This window comes from Xylocopa sonorina, chromosome 9 (assembly GCF_050948175.1).
Source record: "Xylocopa sonorina isolate GNS202 chromosome 9, iyXylSono1_principal, whole genome shotgun sequence".
NCBI classification, from domain to species: domain Eukaryota; kingdom Metazoa; phylum Arthropoda; class Insecta; order Hymenoptera; family Apidae; genus Xylocopa; species Xylocopa sonorina.
The window spans coordinates 10,671,492-10,689,644 of NC_135201.1; the positions used below are offsets into that span (position 1 = coordinate 10,671,492).

Sequence of the window (18,153 nt, forward strand, 5' to 3'; positions counted from 1 at the left end):
ATATATACGTGCACAGTTAATTATACTTATGTGCAGAAATATTCGATGATTCTGCATTGAGAACCACTGTTCGCCGCTTTCAATAAATCGCCATAGTCGCATAAATGGTCACGTAATCGGGGCAAAGGTAACCAGCACTTAAATGGACTATTTTTACCCATATATATGTTTAATAGAGTTAATTATTCTGTTTCTTCTGAATAAGAATCAATTATCTTGTTTAATATCTCTAAAACATTAGCCTCTGGTTAATCCAGCGTACAACAAAATAATTATACGTATATACATGTACATGTAGCTATAAATTATATAACAGAGTTTACACAGAAATTATATAACATGTATTTGAAGCTGCATTTTCGTAAGTGATTACCTTTAATGTTATGTGTGCATTGAATGTCAATGAAATTTTGGCAAGTGTGACTATATGTATATATATATATATATAAATTGTTAAAGTACTTAAAAATGTGTAAGTAGTAATAAGACATGAAATTTCATTGAAACAATCATTTAATTTCAGGTACTAACTATTTTGAAGCATCTCCTCGCGATGGCCGACTAACGAATGCTGTTTTCACTGCTGTGCCGAAATCCGCCAGGATTTGGTCAGGTTTCTTCTCGATTACCGACAGTCGGTATACAACATCGACTCGTTTGAAATGGCGGATTACAGTGAGAAATGCGCCGATGATTGTTCGTTTGATTACAGTGACGATAAACAAAAGGGCGTATGCCTAATTAAAGAGGAGTAAGTAAATAACATTGCGCATGTATTTAACTCGTTTGCTTTCTCTGAGATTAGTGAAGTGTATACACGTTCATACATGGCATAACCTCGACCTGTTTAAACCGCGTGTCTTTTCTATCATTGTCAGCTCTGGATGTTTATGGAACATTTAAATCTGTGAGAAAGTACAGAATGCGCGCAGTACGAAAATATTATCCAAAGGAAAATCTGTATTACATTGTTTAGAGGGTGAACAATCTTTAGATTCTGTTCGTTTAACTTGTAAAGATATGAATTTTTGCGTGTACTCGTTTTACTTGACTATCACAGTTTTATATATCGATTTGAAATTATTGCAGATTTATTATAGAAGATCACGTAAGACTTTTAAGTGAAAAGTGTTTAACCGAAACGGATAAGCAGAAGGTTTCGAATAATGCAACTAACTCGAGCGAAGATACTTCCACGTTGGCCGAACCGCCGTCCAAGAAGTTTAAAAGCGATGAGAGAAAAGAGAAACTTAGGGGTCAGAATAAAGCGAGACCTCCGCCTTTTAAAGCACAGCGTGAGCTGAACTTGTGTCCTTGGATAGCAGACCAAGCAGTGGGCGAATCTGAAAAGCAATGCGACAACAAAAGATGCACATTTTTGCATGACAGAGTTGAATATTTGAAAATTAAGCCAGATGACATTGCGGACGAATGTTATGTCTTTAACCTTACAGGTAAGTGTCCACGGGGCGCTGCCTGTAGAATGGGCTCAAAACATTTAACAGCAGATGGTTTAAATATCATTGACAAAGAAAAAGAGGAACAGTTTAAGAAAAGGCCTCCTTCCACAAAGAATAGTTTAACAAAAGATATTCAAACTCAATTGAGAAAACACAAATACAATTTCTCTAAAGCAGAAAATGTTGTTAGGATGAATGAGCCATCTAGGAAAAAATTAGGGGCTGAAAATATTAAACAAACCAAAGAGCCCTCGAACAAGGACAAATCTGAGGTACAGAATGGTACTACACCGGATGCATCTGTTAGCGAAACTAAAAGCGAGATACAAGAAAGTCAGAATACGCAGCAGAAAATTGGACCTGTTGAGGACTACGATTTAATAAAGTGCAGGAGTTCAGAAAAGAAGAGAATAGACTGGAAAGATAAGATATTATTGAGTCCTTTGACAACTGTTGGAAATTTGCCATTTAGAAGAATTTGCAAGGAGTACGGAGCAGATATAACTTGTGGAGAGATGGCTTTGGCGCCAAGGATACTGAAAGGGGCCCATGAAGAGTGGGCACTGGTAAAAAGGCACGAGTCTGAGGACATATTTGGTGTACAACTCTGTGGAAATAATCCTGGTGTACTAACAAGATGTGCGCAATTACTGAATGAAAAGATTGATGTTGATTTCATTGATCTGAATCTCGGTTGTCCTATAGATCTAATCTACAGACAGGGTGGCGGCAGTGGTATGTTGAACCGATTGAATGTACTAGAAACCGTCATAAAATCTGTGAGCCAGGTCATGGATATACCTTTAACTGTGAAGACCAGAACAGGCGTTTACATAGATAAGCCTATTGCACACACTCTGATGCCCAAGTTTCGTGATTGGGGTGTATCTATGATTACTGTGAGTAAGTCAATTATATAGTAACTGGTGAAATATAGTGATTTAGACTGTATAAGTCACTCTATCTGACCAGTCTCTGCATTTTTGTTAAGATTCTAACTATAACATTCTAATACGATGTATTAAAAGATATTAATTGGATGTTAATCGCAAATTAATATAGGTTCACGGAAGATCTCGCGAGCAAAGGTATACAAAACTAGCTGATTGGGATTACATAGAAAAATGCGCGGTAGCGGCGCATCCTGTTCCAGTGTTTGGAAACGGAGACATTTTGTCATTTGATGATTATCAAATGGCTCGAAGCACACACCCCTCTGTGCATGGTGTCACTATAGGTCGTGGTGCATTAATAAAACCGTGGATATTCACTGAAATAAAAGAGAAAAAGTTGATAGACATATCGAGTACAGAAAGGTTTGAAATTTTGCGCAAGTATGCCAAATACGGTCTTGAACATTGGGGTTCAGATACTCGTGGTGTCGAAACAACAAGGAGGTTTATGCTAGAATGGATATCCTTCTTGCATAGGTAAGTTCTACGCTGTAATTAAAAGGGATTTTGCTGATTGAAAATACTTTCCTTTGTTCGCAATATACAAGATAGAGTAACACATTTAGTAAAGAATAATTAATACTGAATTTCATTTTTTTATCAGGTACATTCCTGTTGGAATATTAGAGACGCCACCTCAAAAAATTAACAAAAGGCCTCCGTTTTATAGAGGTCGTGACGATATGGAGACCCTTATGGCTAGTTCGAATTGTGCCGACTGGATTAAATTATCGTAAATACATCTTTATTTTTATCATTTTTAGTGGCAGTATTATCATCGACTGTTTATTTAGCAGTAATTTCGTTTTCAGAGAAATGTTACTTGGAAAAGTGCCTGAAGGATTTCATTTCTTGCCGAAACACAAGGCAAATTCTTGGAAATAATGTATATGTCAGTTCTCAGAGAGAAATAAATTTATATCACAGTATTTTTTTGAAAAATAAACGTTCACCAGACGGAATAAATATTAGGTGAAAAGTACGAAGGATTTTTTTATTTTCTTGATAACCATATAGATAAGAAAATTAATGACATAAGATAAATACATATATATAAAATTGATAAATTCACATAACTCACAATTTGCATATAATACTTTCAATATTCTGCTCTATTTGAATGATTTGTCGATTAAAGAATGACGCTAGTGGTATTTGTTGGCATTTTCACTGTTTAATCGGTAGCCCTGTGCTCCACCTATGTAATCTCATTAAGTGGAGATTAATAATGATCAGTTATATCTCCGAGGACAGAGACTGGCCACATGCAGTCGCAACCGCTGGCGATTTCCTTGATGAAAGGTTCCCAACACTCGCTGTCCCATCGTCGCCTTACCAGAACTAGAGTTTTACTTCTCTGTACGCAACGAAATCCGGCTTGTACGCAAGTCTGAAATAGACGTTCGTCATAAAAGAAGAAAGAAGAAACATCCAAATGTTTCACTGTCTAAATGATCTTCTGAGATTGCTTTATATAAATAGTTTTACAGGAAGGTTCGTATTTTTATATATCACTAAATTTATAAAATATTAACATATAAGTTAAGTTCCTAAACGAAATATCGTACAATTTAATCCAATAAATTAATATTTATAATTAAAAAGGAATATATTTATCTCTTCCAGATTTCGACTTTACTTCTTGGTAAAAAGACGTTCAAAGAACTACAGCGTTCTACAAAACCGGAGCATCGACGCCAAGCTTCAGGTAATTTAACGCAAAATATCGAAAGTGTACCTGTTTTGGATTCGCAGTGTGTTGCAAGTTTTCTTGCATAGGATAACTTTTACAGTAAATCTCGTTATATTGGGGCGGTTGATATTCATACTCGGAATCGTCTAACCGCACGTTTTTCGCTACAATTTCGCATAGTCTACGGTACTCCTACGGGCAAAGCACAGAACATTAGACCTCGTACTTGAGCTATTCCGTTTTGTCTGATACACCGTCACTGACTGGCAATAAGTTTCTATTGTCCCGATCGTGTGGTTGTTGCTGTTCCAGCTCGTACTTCTCGATCAATTCTTCCTCAGGTATGTAGGGAATACCCCGAGCTAGATGAGCACGTAGCTGAGGATGAAAGAAGTTTACGGGGCTCTGATAGCTTTTCAGATATTCGATGCTTCTGTTGCACTTCTTGTAGACATCGTAAGAGTCCTGCGCCATCACTGACAGACCTAAAAACTATGAAATGTTCGAAAATTATGGTGAAGGTAATTTTATGTATTTTACAAGAACGTATTACACGATGAAAGAATTCTGTCTTGTGTAACAAAATGATATATTTTCTGTAAAATAAGGAGAAATGCTGAAAGGTCAGGTCAAAGCTGCGAGAAACGCGAGTCATCAATGATCGACGATTGTTCTGCTGTTTCGTCAGTTACATTATTAAACGACCGATTCACTTCACTTCCATTCCCACTTGGTAGAACCCTCTGCATACGATTTATGCTTTATCAAGTTTGATGGGTCTCTAACGCTGACTGAAACCTCTATCGATGCTTGAATTTTAATGACGACGCAACACGATGCCCATGAAACATCATTGAAAATCCATGGTATCATCTTTTCCATTTCATTCGATAGATCAAACATTTTTGTATAAAACATTCTGTACGTAACAAATTTGAAGAGAAATTAATTTTTAAATACGTTTGTCGAAACAATATTAAAATATTTATAATATGCGTGAAAAAAGTTTCGAAATAAGGTGTAGTAAAAATTACAGCGAAGTAATTCGATGGAAATTATTAGTTGGAATTTGGAGAAGAGTTAGTCGAGCCAGTCTTGTGATCAATTGAATAGTGATGTCAGGAATGAGCATGGCGTGTTGACGAATCTCTGCAGACGACGATACTCCCGCGAAAAACAGAGTATGAACCGGTCAGCAAGGTCGATGTGATTGAGCTGACGTGCTTCGCGTCGTACGACATAAATTAGTCTTCCCCGTGCTGATCTCTGTGACTCTACCTTCAAATTGATTGTGAAATAGAACTTACCTAGGAAAAACAGGCGAGAATAAAATAATTTTCATCAAAATTTCGGTACACAGTACCATTAAAAATATTTATCGCGCCAATCATGATGTAAGATCCATTTTCCTTAGAAAATAGCTTAAATTACTTTTTCCCATTAAATATAGAGTCGTACGTATAAGTCAAGTCGTACGTATAATAATGTGAGCATGAAAATATGAATTAGTTGCCACAAAGTTGGCCAGTAATCGAAAATGCACGTTTCACCGCAGATATGACTGAAATTAAAAACGAATTAACACTTCCAGGAGGGGACCAAGGGGAGGTCGAGCAGCTCTCGGGCCACTATCAAGCGTATTCTTCGCGCGGTGGTATGTCGCTGTGCGGTAGGTAGTTATCCAATTGACAGTGCCCCCGTCTGACATAGTTCAGTCGACGACGAACTTAGAACGATCCGACTGCGTCTCTGGGAACAGTGACGTTCTTGCGGCTCTTCGTTGCGGTGTTCAAGCGGAATTGCGTACCGTCCACCGTATTTTCTCCTCGACCGAGCACAAACATCGTCCAGAAACGGAGAACAGTGAAAGAGGCAAGACTGGGGGCTCTGTAGCTATCTAGAAAAACGTTCGACATGGCGGATCCCGTAAGGGTGATCGTAAGGGACGCGATCGTGCTTTGGGACTGGCCAACTGGCCCTGTAAGAACGAACACGGTCAAGGTTGACCATTGTCAGTGAACTGGATCCTTTTTATGACTGTCGATAGACAGCAGAGATATAGTTCGGCTACAACAGCTTCTCGAAGAAACGAACGCGAGTGGGGGAGATGCGAACTGGTCAACGCAATTGACATGGCAGCTGACTTGTACGCGAATGGATCCGTGAAGTCAACGTCCGGCAGGTGAGATATAAGTCAGATAAGGAGATAACCTGAGATAAGCTGTTCCCTCGTCCCCTAGGTGATCTGGTGTTTACTCATTGATCAATTATTGGGCTGGTAAATGGGATTTCTGTTGGCAGTTCGTGTTCTCAGCTGATACAGTTAGCGAGGAACGAAAAAGTTTCAGTATCACTTAGACTTTCTAGAAAATTGTTGGTATTGATGGTTAGAAGATCGCAATGACTGTTTTAGGATGGCTCAAGCAAACTAGCATTAGAATTTCGTGAGACAAGTTGTGTATGAAAAGTTACGTCAGATTTCCTGGAATTCTTTTAGAGAGGAGTCGTTGATAACGAAACGAGACTTATGGGGGCGAGATGAACGATCGTTCGGAGTTTCAATTTGTCGTATTCGGTAATATCCTGATTTTTTTTGGTGATTCATGCAGGAACGTGATTTCCTCACTTTTTTAAAATGGTAATTTTCATGACAATGAAACGGTTTAATAGCCGTTACTGCTGTCTGAGTTAATAACCAATTGACCCTCGACCTGGCCGGGCAAAGGTTCCATTGATGAATGCTGTTAGGCAAAACTTGAGCGGTTTGTCCCTTGAAATTCTCAGTTTTGACAGGAAAGTATCCTTCTAACTGTATCAACTAATCGAGTACCTTGAATCAATTAGATATTCCACTGTACCAAAAATCCATATTGGCAATTAAACCCATAGGAAATAATGAAAAACGAATAGGAGTAGAAGTCGTTTAATTTAAAATCATCAGATTGCTTGTTAAAATATACGAACCACTTGATCTCAATGCAAAGTCGTTTCAATAAATTCACGTGATGTTTAAGGAATTAAAATGGACAGAATCATTATAACTTGTACCAATATCTTTCTTCGAAATTTTTTATTCCTCTATCCTTTACTGTTACTGGTAACGTAGATTAATAACTCCATTAAACTAGGTCTCGTAAATGTCTGTAAGATACGCTTCGTATCGTCAATTGTGAAATGAAATATGGCAGAATGATCGTTCACGTAACTACTGTCAAACAGAAAAAGAACAGTGAACAGAAACAGGTGCTTTGTTTGATAATATTGACAAGGATCAGCGAGTGACCTGTTCGAAGCAGTCTTTGCCGAGCACTCTTCGTGAACAGTCGACACTAGATGCGCTTTCTGGGATTTTACAAAACGTATTAGCTTTATTATTTATATAATTAATTTCATTTAATATATATATATATACACACTAACTTTTATTTCACTCGTCAGAGTATACATAGAATACTCCTAAGTTAAGTAAGAAGAAAAATAAGATGGCCATTGTAATAAAAGATAATAGCGCCAGTTTGCGTGAATTTTATTTAAACAAATTTTTCCTTTTAAGCAAAGGGAGTATCGGTACAATTAGATTATTTAATCAGAAAAATTGGTGCAATTTTACGTGTCGTATATTGAGGAATTGTAGAGCTGAAAGCAACCAGTTAGCACGTAATTCAGAACACGAAATTGTGAACGGGACGCAGCTTGTAAACGGGAACGATTAGCAGAGAAGAGACTATTAGACTCGTCAGTTTAGGAAATCAATTAGATTCTTCGTCCCAGTCGGCAAGGACGCGGCAAGAATCCCATCGGAACTTTACGTGACGTGTTTACTGTCGTTTCGATACGTTATTTGTTCTACATTGACAGTCGTGAGGCCAGAAATGGCCTAATCATTCTGTTTTTCACTCTGTAACTGTGGCATCTATGCTCTTCTTTCTGTTCGATCATCATGCCTGATATATGACCGAAACTTTAAAGTAATCGCAAACAAGTAATGTTTTACTTTTTTCTTCCGCAGGTTTTTTCTGTCGCGAAACTGTTTTCAAGTGTGTTGCGGCTGAAGTTATCGCACGAGCCTCTTATTTGGGTTAAAAGTTTCATTTCCTGAGCAGAACAGCGACTTTAATTTGAGTTTATAGTCAGCGTGACACTCTACCTACGTTCATCTGCCACTGTCCCCACCAATTTTTATTCTTCCACTCTGTTTCACTCCCTTAGATAGATTACTTTCTTTCGTTTACTCTCGCATCATTCGAACTAATTAATTTCATCGTCCTAAGTAGCAAATGGCAATTAATAATTCTCTCATTTTTATCAACGGTCGGTAACGAACATAACATTTGAACAATTTATTTGTGGTAAACGATTCCTAGAATTGCCAAACATTTGCTTATCGAACATATTTGGGAGACTTCAATATTTCAAGATTGCAACGAGTTCGGTCATTTAAATGTGGCGACAGATTTTTTTTATGGCAAGAGGCTTGTGTATAACTATGTTGAGGAAGAATGCGCACGAGTTCCATGTGTTTAAAGAGCTAATTAGATCATACTGGCAAGGCATATTCGCAAGGACAGATTTAAAGCTGTTAACAGATGACAGATTACGTGTACAAAAGTCTAACATTTACTTTCTTTTTATGAAGCGAAAATTGTTCTTGAAAACCGTTTTAGAAGTGCGAAACACTCTTCCAAGTTCTTGGTACAAGTTTTTACGCTCCCCTTTTCTCTCTTTAAGTTCAGTAAAGAGAGAGAGAAATTTTCGAAGAAGCAAAGTAAGAGAATTTTTAGGGTCACAAGTTGAAAACTGTCAAAGGTCCATCCGCTATCGGATTATTTTTAGGTAGCAAGATAGGGGCTACCCCTTGATGCTGGCTAAAAATAGCCGGTAAGGCCAATCCAGCTCCAATTATTCCATTTAGGTATTTAGGTGACAATCGACTGACCGCCAATTTAGAAATATTCCACACGCTGACAATCCGGGTACTTCAGGCTTCGTTGTGAACGAATGCAAATAACACGTTGACAGACCAAAAAACGCATTGCGTATACTCTGTTGCAATAACATTGAAACGTGTAAAATGGAAAACTGTCTAAATAATATTTCACGCTACACAATTGAATATTTAGGAGTAAATATTTTATATATCTCCAAAAGCAACTTCAGACTTTAGAGTAATTAAAAAACGTCCGCTAGAAACCATGAAAAAAGAGTCAGGTTCAACATTTCAGATTTATCCCCGTTTAGTTGAGACAAATGTACTTTTAATGCTGGCACTACTCTATGCTTCGTTCTATATACAGTCATCAGACGAAAACAGTAATTAATACCTTCATTAACGAAGCTTAAGGTTCTGCTGTAGACGAACAGTTCCACGAATTTCGATCCATCGAGCCACGTCCCGACCTATTCATGTTCCGACGTGTTGTACTAATGAAGGCATCGCTGTAATTGTTAATTGACAAACGCGTTCAACGATGAATAACGAGAATCGCGGTGAGCGGGCCAGAGCGCGCCGCGGTGTATGCAACCGGTTTAACATTCGTGTATCCTTTGTTGCGCAGAATTGCGGGCAACATGAGGCAACGTAAGACCGGCACGCTTGGCGCCGCGGCGCCTATATCAACGGAAGAGGAACGATTGAAGTTTCAAGACAACAGGTTCTTGACAACGTTAGTACTCGGCAGAAATAGGTGAGTAGCGTTTTTGTTCTTGCCTCGACAGTGCGTAATAACGAGATTTCGTCGACCGTTCTTATAACACGCCCCAGCTACTGCAGCCTTAAAAAGTCTGTGCAAAAAGTGCTAATTAAAACGAGTTAACAATTTTCTCGGTGAACGATTACGAGATATCGTAGCTAGGTATTCTGAACAACAAGACAAGAGATTATTGGATGCTTTGGAACGAAACTTCTTTACACTTTACACGCACGATTAACCTTGGGAACAATTTCTATTTCCGCTTTACAGCGGCATCGTTTCTATTTCCTTCCATTAATCCTAATGATTATTTGCTCGCCTGTTAAAGTTATACGGTGGAATATATTTAGTGGCGGAGACGTTAAATTTACCTGCAATTTACGGTGCGAATTAACGCGTGCGTTTAACATCATCTCGAATAAGCTGTTACACGCACAGCGCTACGCACAGAGACATACTTAATGCGTCGACAGTAAACAACGTAAGTTTTCTTAATGACGTAGTGCCGCATCCATGATAATTAAAGTGTTTAAAAGTTGCCATCACGGTACACAGGCGGAGGATGCGGTTGCGTGAGCAATATGCGGACGACTATATCGGATACGTTCAAATGAATTTCGTCTCTGCTTTTAGACATCCACCATATTCGAAAGCGAAGCCTTTTACCGAATATAAAATAGATTTTGCGTGCGCTTACCATTGGAATGTATATTCCTAGACGCATAGTGGATCGAGTCTTCGGTTTTTCTAGCGCTTCTACGTTTCTTTTTCCTCTTTTTTATTCGCTTTTTTTTTTGAAAGCGACCTTTATTGAAAGCTGCTCACTGAATTACTGCTCGATCTACTTTCATCTAGCTCTTTTATAGCGCACACAGTGTTTGAACGCATTAGATCATCTGTCATTCGGAAGCTAAACGACTAACGACGACAGATCCTTTCGCAAATAGCGAAATTCGATATCTTGACGGACATCGCGCGTCCGCTGCGAGCCGTTTAATTGAATTTCTTTTAATCGCGCCGATCGACACATTCTGATATCAATATCGATAACTCGAACAATACATTCGATACTATCGCCGACCAGCCAGCCATTCCTCTCTTTTTTTCCCTTTAATTTATTCCATACGCTCCTTCCTTCGCCCCCATCCTCGTCTCTACTGTCCGCGTACTTTCTCTTCTTTTTTTCTTTCATGGAAACTACGCGAACCGCAACCTCTCATCCTTCCCTGCACGCGCCATCTCCTTCGTTTCCTATCTCTGTCTTGGACTTCGCCGTGATTGCTGTCCTCGTCCCTCTTTCCCGTCCTTTCATTCAACCATCTCTCTCTCCCTCTTTCTCTCTCTCTCTCGACTCGCTTCTCCTTTTAACACGCTTCTCGATATACGCGCGAACGACGATGAAAGCACTTCAATTGCTAATCGCTGGTAGCGTGTGCCGCCGGCGGAGTTTACGCTGGGATTCGACTTGGACAGACGGGCCAGGATTAACCTTAATATCCGCGGTCACTCTGGAAAAAAAAAAAAAAGATCTTTTGCAACCGTTGCGCGACAGTAGTGATGGATTCCGCGGCACCAGACTGCACTGCTTATGTCGGAGATAAGCCCTAATCCCTGGCTACTTGACACTTACGTGAGTAAACCCCGGGACAGGAATATTCAACAGGGATTAGACGGATCACAGAGGCTTAGCCCCGCCGGTATTTTCAGCAATTCACTTCCACCCACGCGATTCAGTCGCGTAATTACAGCCAGGTGAAGGTGCCGTTCGAATTTCCCTCCGTTTCCCTCCGTTTCCTCTAAAGGTGTATTCTAAAGTATGTCCTCGCACAGGAGGAGGATGCTGCATCGGGTCGCGTAACAGTGTTTCCAATGTACATCCTAGGATACATCCAAGATATTTACACTTAATTTAGTCATGCAATTTGTCTAACTATTTGATAAGTATTTTGAATAGGAAAGAACGTTCCTGGCGGGCTCAGACTCTCGAATTAGAATTTATTACACGATCGATCGGATTCTCGAAAACAGACTGGACGGACTTAATGAATCAGATTGGGCATCGCGTAGGCTGCCTCGACGCTTTTTCGACGCATTCGTTTTAACGAGATTACACGTAATTGAGACTTAATAAACACATCATGGTGGCCTCTATTACAATCAAATCTCTCTCTCTCTCTCTCTTGAAACAAACTCTGAATCCTCGTTCTCGCTCGACGATCGTGAAAGATCGATTTTCACGTCGAATCGAGAACACTGACGTTGAAACGTAGTTCCAGAGAGAGAGAGAGAGAAAGAGAGAGAGAGAGGGCGATGAAACGTAGCTCGGACAGAATCATCCGCATCCAGCCTTGAATTTGTCCGTCTCCTTGCGAGAGCTCTCGAAAGATCGAACGATTGTGTAGGAAAATTTCGCCGGACGTCCTGCCCTCCTGTTCCCCGGGGATTTTCCGCCAGAGATCGTTCCGCGCCTCGACGCCGCCGAAGACCGTCGACGCACCTGCTGCGGCTAACAACCATCGACGCGCAGACGCGGATCCTCGCGGTCCACGTGAGCCGAAAACACCTAATAACAGCAGTGCACCACGCTCGAAGAACAGCGTGTTACTGCTCGCTGCACGGGGCGCCCGGGGCACCAGCAAGCACGCGCGCTTTGGCACGGCACTGGCGAACAAAATGGCGTCCTCGAGCTCCACCACGGTCGTGCAGGGCTGGCCGAACACCAAGGACGACTACGAGCTGAAAGAGGTTATCGGTGAGTAATCCACGCCTGCTCGTTTCCCTCGTTCGTAACCCTCGACGAGGACGCGACCGGGTGTCTTCGCGACCAGCATTTCTCTCGTGATACACGCTTACCGGGTCCCTCGATCTATAGCTGCTTCTGCTGCTTCGTCGCATCGTCCGTTACGAGTCCGCTCGACGCATGGAACGTTACATAAAAACCTGACTGCCGTCGTTACGAGGCGAAGAGGTATCGTGACCGAGGAGGATCGTCCCAGCGATCGGTAATACGATCGTCGAATTGACGCATCGTGCGCGATGTACTCCTGTTCGCGTTCAACGTGTTCCCCTTTCTCGCTCGCACTCGTTAGGATACGAGGCTCGCCGTCTCGCTCGCACCCGTTCAGGCACGTACACCGGTCTTCCGATACGTCGTTCTAACCTAGTTAGAAGCTTCGCTTGGGAAACGAACCCCCGGCGATTCTTACGCAGCCGTGCGCTGCTGCGAATCCGATTTTCTGCCTGATCTGCGAATCATCGCGCGGCTATCCGCGTAGAGGACTTAAATGGAGGTGTAGGTTATGTTTTAGGAACGAACGATTGTTGGGAATAAACAATCGTAACGGGGGGTTCTCAGGTTCTTTTCTTGGCTCGCAGATTTTTTCAAGAAAGAATTTCGTACGCGAACGGGTAGGGACGAATGGTAATTTTTAATGTTTCGATGCTTTTAACCTTTGAACGATTTTTTTTTTTAATAACGTAGAGGAAACTTGAGGAAATTCCCTCTGTTTGATTGAATTTTATGTTTTGTTAAATAGCGTTGGACAGAGTTAGAAACGGATAAAGGGAAGCAATTCGAAAGTAGATATGCTGCATTGATGCGTATATGTCGTGACAGCGGCACGTGAGGTTTAATTACGTTATAAAAATTCAAACGACCATTTTATTGTGTTTAAAAGAAATGAGGTATTTAAAGGTGTGCGAGGTTCTTTATTTCTATGCTGAAATATCTGTATGAAAAATAACGGACTGAAATGGGTAATAGGATTCCTAAGTCTGTAACATTACAAAAAGCTGTATTTCATTCCTTTCTTTAATTAAAGATTGTCGTATAATTAATTAATGACATTTGATGTTTGGTTGTAGGTGTTGGCGCAACTGCCGTAGTACATGCGGCATTTTGCATTCCGCGGCAAGAGAAATGCGCGATCAAGCGAATAAATTTGGAAAAATGGAACACAAGCATGGACGAGCTGCTGGTGAGCTTTTTTCTTCGTAAAACGTTATCAGATCGATGTACATTGAATTATGGTGAGAGATTCTGGTTAATGGGCCGTTTACGTTATCACAATTATCGGCGTCTACCACGAAATCGGGTTCTTTGCATTTATACAACACCGTCCGATAAGATACCGAATGGCTACTATTACAAACTATTGTAATCTTAATACCTGAACGAAAAATAGCGTCGATACTTGAATTACTAATATATCGACGCTATTCGCGCGTATCAAATATTTTACAGCTGACTCTTTTCATTGCAAAAACGATGTTTTCCAACAGAAAGAAATACAGGCAATGTCCTCTTGCAATCACGAGAACGTGGTCACTTATTACACGTCTTTCGTCGTGAAAGAGGAACTCTGGCTCGTCCTGAGGCTTCTGGAGGGTGGATCCCTGCTGGACATCATCAAACACAAAACCAGAACCACAAACTGTAAACACGGAGTGTTCGATGAAGCTACAATAGCGACAGTATTGCGGGAAGTGCTCAAAGGCCTCGAATATTTTCACAGCAACGGGCAAATACATAGGTATTTCACACTACCTCTATCTTATATATAATGTCAATAACCCCGTTTAAAAAGAAACAAATTGGTAACGTTGAACGTTCACGAACAATCGAGAAGTGAAACGAAAGATGTAACAAACTGCTACGTCGATATAATGTACTTATTTGATTCTCTGCTAACGTACAGACGAATTTTTAATAACCGAATAATATTAGGGACATAAAAGCCGGTAATATCCTACTAGGAGAAGATGGCACCGTACAAATAGCCGATTTCGGTGTCAGTGCCTGGCTAGCGACCGGTCGGGACTTAAGCAGGCAGAAAGTCAGACACACGTTTGTAGGCACGCCTTGCTGGATGGCGCCTGAGGTCATGGAGCAGGTGAGAGAGGAAAGTAACACTACAAACTTCTTAGCCTGCGTTTTCTGTGCCTATATTTGCTCCTGTCTATTTAGTAAGCTTGAAGAAATGTCTATTTTGTCATTGAAAAGGTTTCAGTTTTACATAAACGCTACTGTTATTCGCTATATCGATATCCCGATACGGGAATTTCTGAGACGAGCTTGACGTGCTTTTTTCGTTACGTTCAGCATGTAAATTGTACAACGAGTATGCGTATACTAATAAGTGGAAAACTATTTTGTTCTATAAAAGTTATCTGAAATTAATTCATTTGTTTATGATTTATTGAAAGAAAAAGGGCATGCGTTACGCTTAAGCAGCATGATTGAATAACGCTGTATTGGTATTCCGGGCTAATGTGTACGCTGTAAAATCAATTGTGATATGTAATTCACTTTGCAGGACCATGGTTACGACTTCAAGGCAGATATCTGGTCGCTTGGCATCACTGCCATCGAAATGGCCAGTGGCACTGCTCCATATCACAAATATCCACCGATGAAAGTGCTCATGTTAACCTTACAAAATGATCCGCCAACTTTAGACACTGCCGCCGACGATAAAGATCAATACAAAGCCTACGGCAAAACATTCCGGAAAATGATCGTAGATTGTTTGCAAAAGGATCCGACTAAAAGGTTCATTTCACTAGGATTTATATTAACCTTTTGTTCTGCCGTTATTAATTGAAATTATTCTTTCAGACCAACAGCAACGGAGTTATTGAAACATCCATTCTTCAAGAAAGCAAAGGATAAAAAGTATCTGCAGCAGACTCTGGTAGCCTGTGGTCCTAGTCTTGAAACGCGAGTGCAAAAGGTATGTTTTCTTTTCTATTGGCCAAAGAGTGTAATTTTTACTAAATTATTCTGGAAATTATTGTAGGCATCGAAAAGACAGCCTGGCACGTCGGGTCGTCTGCACAGAACAGTTACAGGGGAATGGGTCTGGTCCTCGGAGGAAGAGGACAGCAGCGCATCCAGTGGCGACGAAGGCAAGGAGGCTTTACCGGTTAACACGATCGAGAATGCTTCTAGCACCGAGGAGGAACCCGAGGAGGAGTTCTACGGACAAGTGAAATCTGCACGAAGTCATCTCGTCGTGCAAGCCAACGAGCAGAATGTTCCTATAAATTTGGTGCTAAGATTGCGGTACTTTTCATCTGAATTTTGAAAAATTTCCAGAATGTATAACTGTACAGCTTCCTACTTGCTTTAAGCATCATTTGAAGTTATTATACCTTTAATTTCAGACGTCCTCGTACATATTTCTCCATCGAAGATAAATCCGAGTATGTTCCTGGCTCATTCCTATCCTTCTACAATTATTATTATTATCCAACTTCCTCGTAACGTAAAATATTTTACCAGAAATACTTTGATATCGCAATGGAAACTTTTAATCATTTTAGAAACCAGAAACGTGAACTTAACGACATCAGATTCGAGTTCGCTGTTGGAGTGGATTCCGCGGAGGGAATCGCAGCTGAACTTGTTGGCGCAGGATTGGTCGACGGCAAAGACATCGTAGTGATAGCGGCGAATTTGCAGAAGCTCATAGATAGCGCCGGCCAGTTACGGACAGTAACGTTTTCATTGGTAAACCGTCTTTAACAGTCCTGTAACGACGATTGTGCAAGCGTGAAAGTTAATCACGAACCGGTACTGTTTCAGAATTCTAGTCACGCGGCCAACGAAGTGCCAGACGACAAGGCGTTAATAGGATTTGCTCAGATCTCCATCACCGACTAAAAGGAACACATAAAAATCTCTGAAATCTCAGGATGCCGTTCTTAAACATCAGTTGAGAGAATTGAAAGTATCAAGAGCTAATTCGACTGTCTTACCATTCGGGAGAACAGTTTCGATAAAAAAAGATGTACCGTTTCGTGGACACTATTCCCTTGGTGCGCTACAAATGGTCCTTTTCCCCATGGCTTTTGCTACTTTCGCTTTCTCATAGTTTTAACAAAGGTGTCGAAGTATAAAAAAAAAAAAAGAAAAAACAAAAAAAAACAAAAAAGCAAAAAAGCAAAAAAAAAACAGAATCACAGCACATAGATATTGAATACGACCCGTTTGCGGATGAACTGCTAGAATATGTATTCGAAGTTACGTATAGACCCGAATTTACAAGAAACAGGTCGCCTGGAAAGTCCAAAGAATCGTTCTACGTTTAATCGAAACCTTTTTGCTACTATAAAGAAGAAGAAAATTGTACCGGAATTCATCTTACAATGATTTTCTACGGCAAAAGGGTTGTTCAGTTCTGCCAGCCGTTCTATTTTGAGCTCGTCGAAGAGAACAATATCGGACCCTTACTGGCTTAAGTTTCCACTTGCTCTAATCACTAATGGCTGTAGTTTCATATATTCAACCTTGTATCACTCATATTATTGCATTAATTCCTATGTAAATATTAGTAATCAATGAATTCCTCCAAGTGTTGAAGTGTTTCAAATAATTAAGCGAGCGATTGTAGAACTGTCGAAAGGTGCTTAAAGAAACACACACACACACACACACACACACATACATACACGCATCCTGCTTACTTATTTGAAATGCGTGTCGAAGCGAGCGACGATACATTCTTTTTTTTTTAGTTGAAAACACGCGCCATGTTCGAAACGCATATCGTGTACTAAAAAGAAAAGAGAGAACAGAATCCAAAGTGAAGATGGGAAAGTAAAGGAGCAGTGTTGTCGCTGTGGCGATGAGAAAGAACGTTTAAGCGTGTTTCCTTATGCTTCACGCTACAGAATCGTAGAACACTCGAACGTACTAAAGGAACGTGTTTTGTACTTAATTAAATAGAATAAACTATAGCTGATTTATTATTTTGCGGCTTCATTAGAGACGATCGGGCGAGAAGAGAAGAGGAGAAGAGGCATCACGATATTCACGCGTCTCTTTTTAAGAGGTTTTACCGAAAGTGAGGAAAACGGGGATGCGTACAGAGGCATTTGGTTTTAAGAATGATCTATATCATCAACCCTTTGAGGTTTTATTTTCGATCAGGCTCGAAGTTTTGCATAGAAAATTTCTTAACAATTATTTATACGGGCGAAGGGGGATATATCTTGGATGTATAATGTACGTATACATATTTTGTGTTCGAACAGAGTATTATATTTCACATTTTCTTTCGCCGAGTTGCTCTTAATTGCTGAATTTTAATGATTTAACGGAAATGATTGAAATCTCAGTGCATTGATATTCTTAATTTAATGACTTGTCTGATGTGAAACGAGAAATAAACCCTACGAAAGGTTGTAAGATAGATTGTATCGGGATCACATTAAGGTTTGTTGGTTCCTGTGGAAAGCAGAACCGATTAATTCGATATCCAGAGAATGTACTGTTGTATTATCTGTGTAATACTTTCTCTTTGTCAATTGAATTATGGTAATCAACATAAATGGATTGGTTGTTTGGAAAGAAT

General features: G+C 40.2%; 3 protein-coding genes across 9 annotated transcripts; 2 read left to right on the forward strand and 1 right to left on the reverse strand.

Annotated features, from left to right (window-relative positions):
- Positions 1–523: 523 nt before the first annotated feature.
- On the forward strand, positions 524–3,799 carry Dus3 (Dihydrouridine synthase 3). Of its 2 annotated transcripts, none has more exons than XM_076901882.1 (6): positions 524–751; positions 1,090–2,359; positions 2,523–2,890; positions 3,018–3,146; positions 3,226–3,392; positions 3,663–3,799. In XM_076901882.1, exons 1-5 carry the CDS (start codon positions 663–665, stop codon positions 3,296–3,298), a joined length of 1,929 nt encoding a protein of 642 aa, XP_076757997.1. In that variant the 5' UTR covers positions 524–662; the 3' UTR covers positions 3,299–3,392; positions 3,663–3,799. The 2 variants fall into 2 exon arrangements, with proteins under 2 accessions (XP_076757997.1, XP_076757998.1); XM_076901883.1 differs by having other exon boundaries at positions 3,668–3,799.
- LOC143427630 (uncharacterized) lies at positions 3,483–10,554 on the reverse strand. Its single transcript, XM_076901905.1, has 4 exons — positions 10,494–10,554; positions 4,371–4,598; positions 4,147–4,298; positions 3,483–3,801 (listed from the first exon to the last, which is right to left on the reverse strand). The coding sequence occupies exons 1-4, from the start codon at positions 10,518–10,520 to the stop codon at positions 3,636–3,638; spliced, it is 573 nt and encodes a 190-aa protein (XP_076758020.1). The 5' UTR covers positions 10,521–10,554; the 3' UTR covers positions 3,483–3,635.
- On the forward strand, positions 4,292–16,915 carry LOC143427615 (serine/threonine-protein kinase OSR1). Of its 6 annotated transcripts, XM_076901876.1 has the most exons (13): positions 4,292–4,447; positions 4,558–4,627; positions 5,698–6,288; positions 9,662–9,790; positions 12,172–12,548; positions 13,661–13,773; positions 14,078–14,328; positions 14,523–14,695; positions 15,110–15,347; positions 15,414–15,528; positions 15,595–15,860; positions 16,121–16,307; positions 16,383–16,915. In XM_076901876.1, exons 3-13 carry the CDS (start codon positions 6,140–6,142, stop codon positions 16,458–16,460), a joined length of 2,076 nt encoding a protein of 691 aa, XP_076757991.1. In that variant the 5' UTR covers positions 4,292–4,447; positions 4,558–4,627; positions 5,698–6,139; the 3' UTR covers positions 16,461–16,915. The 6 variants fall into 6 exon arrangements, with proteins under 6 accessions (XP_076757991.1, XP_076757992.1, XP_076757993.1 ...); XM_076901877.1 differs by lacking the exons at positions 4,292–4,447; positions 4,558–4,627 and adding an exon at positions 4,741–4,972; XM_076901878.1 differs by lacking the exons at positions 4,292–4,447; positions 4,558–4,627 and adding an exon at positions 4,752–4,972 and having other exon boundaries at positions 14,523–14,688; positions 15,112–15,347.
- Positions 16,916–18,153: the final 1,238 nt, after the last annotated feature.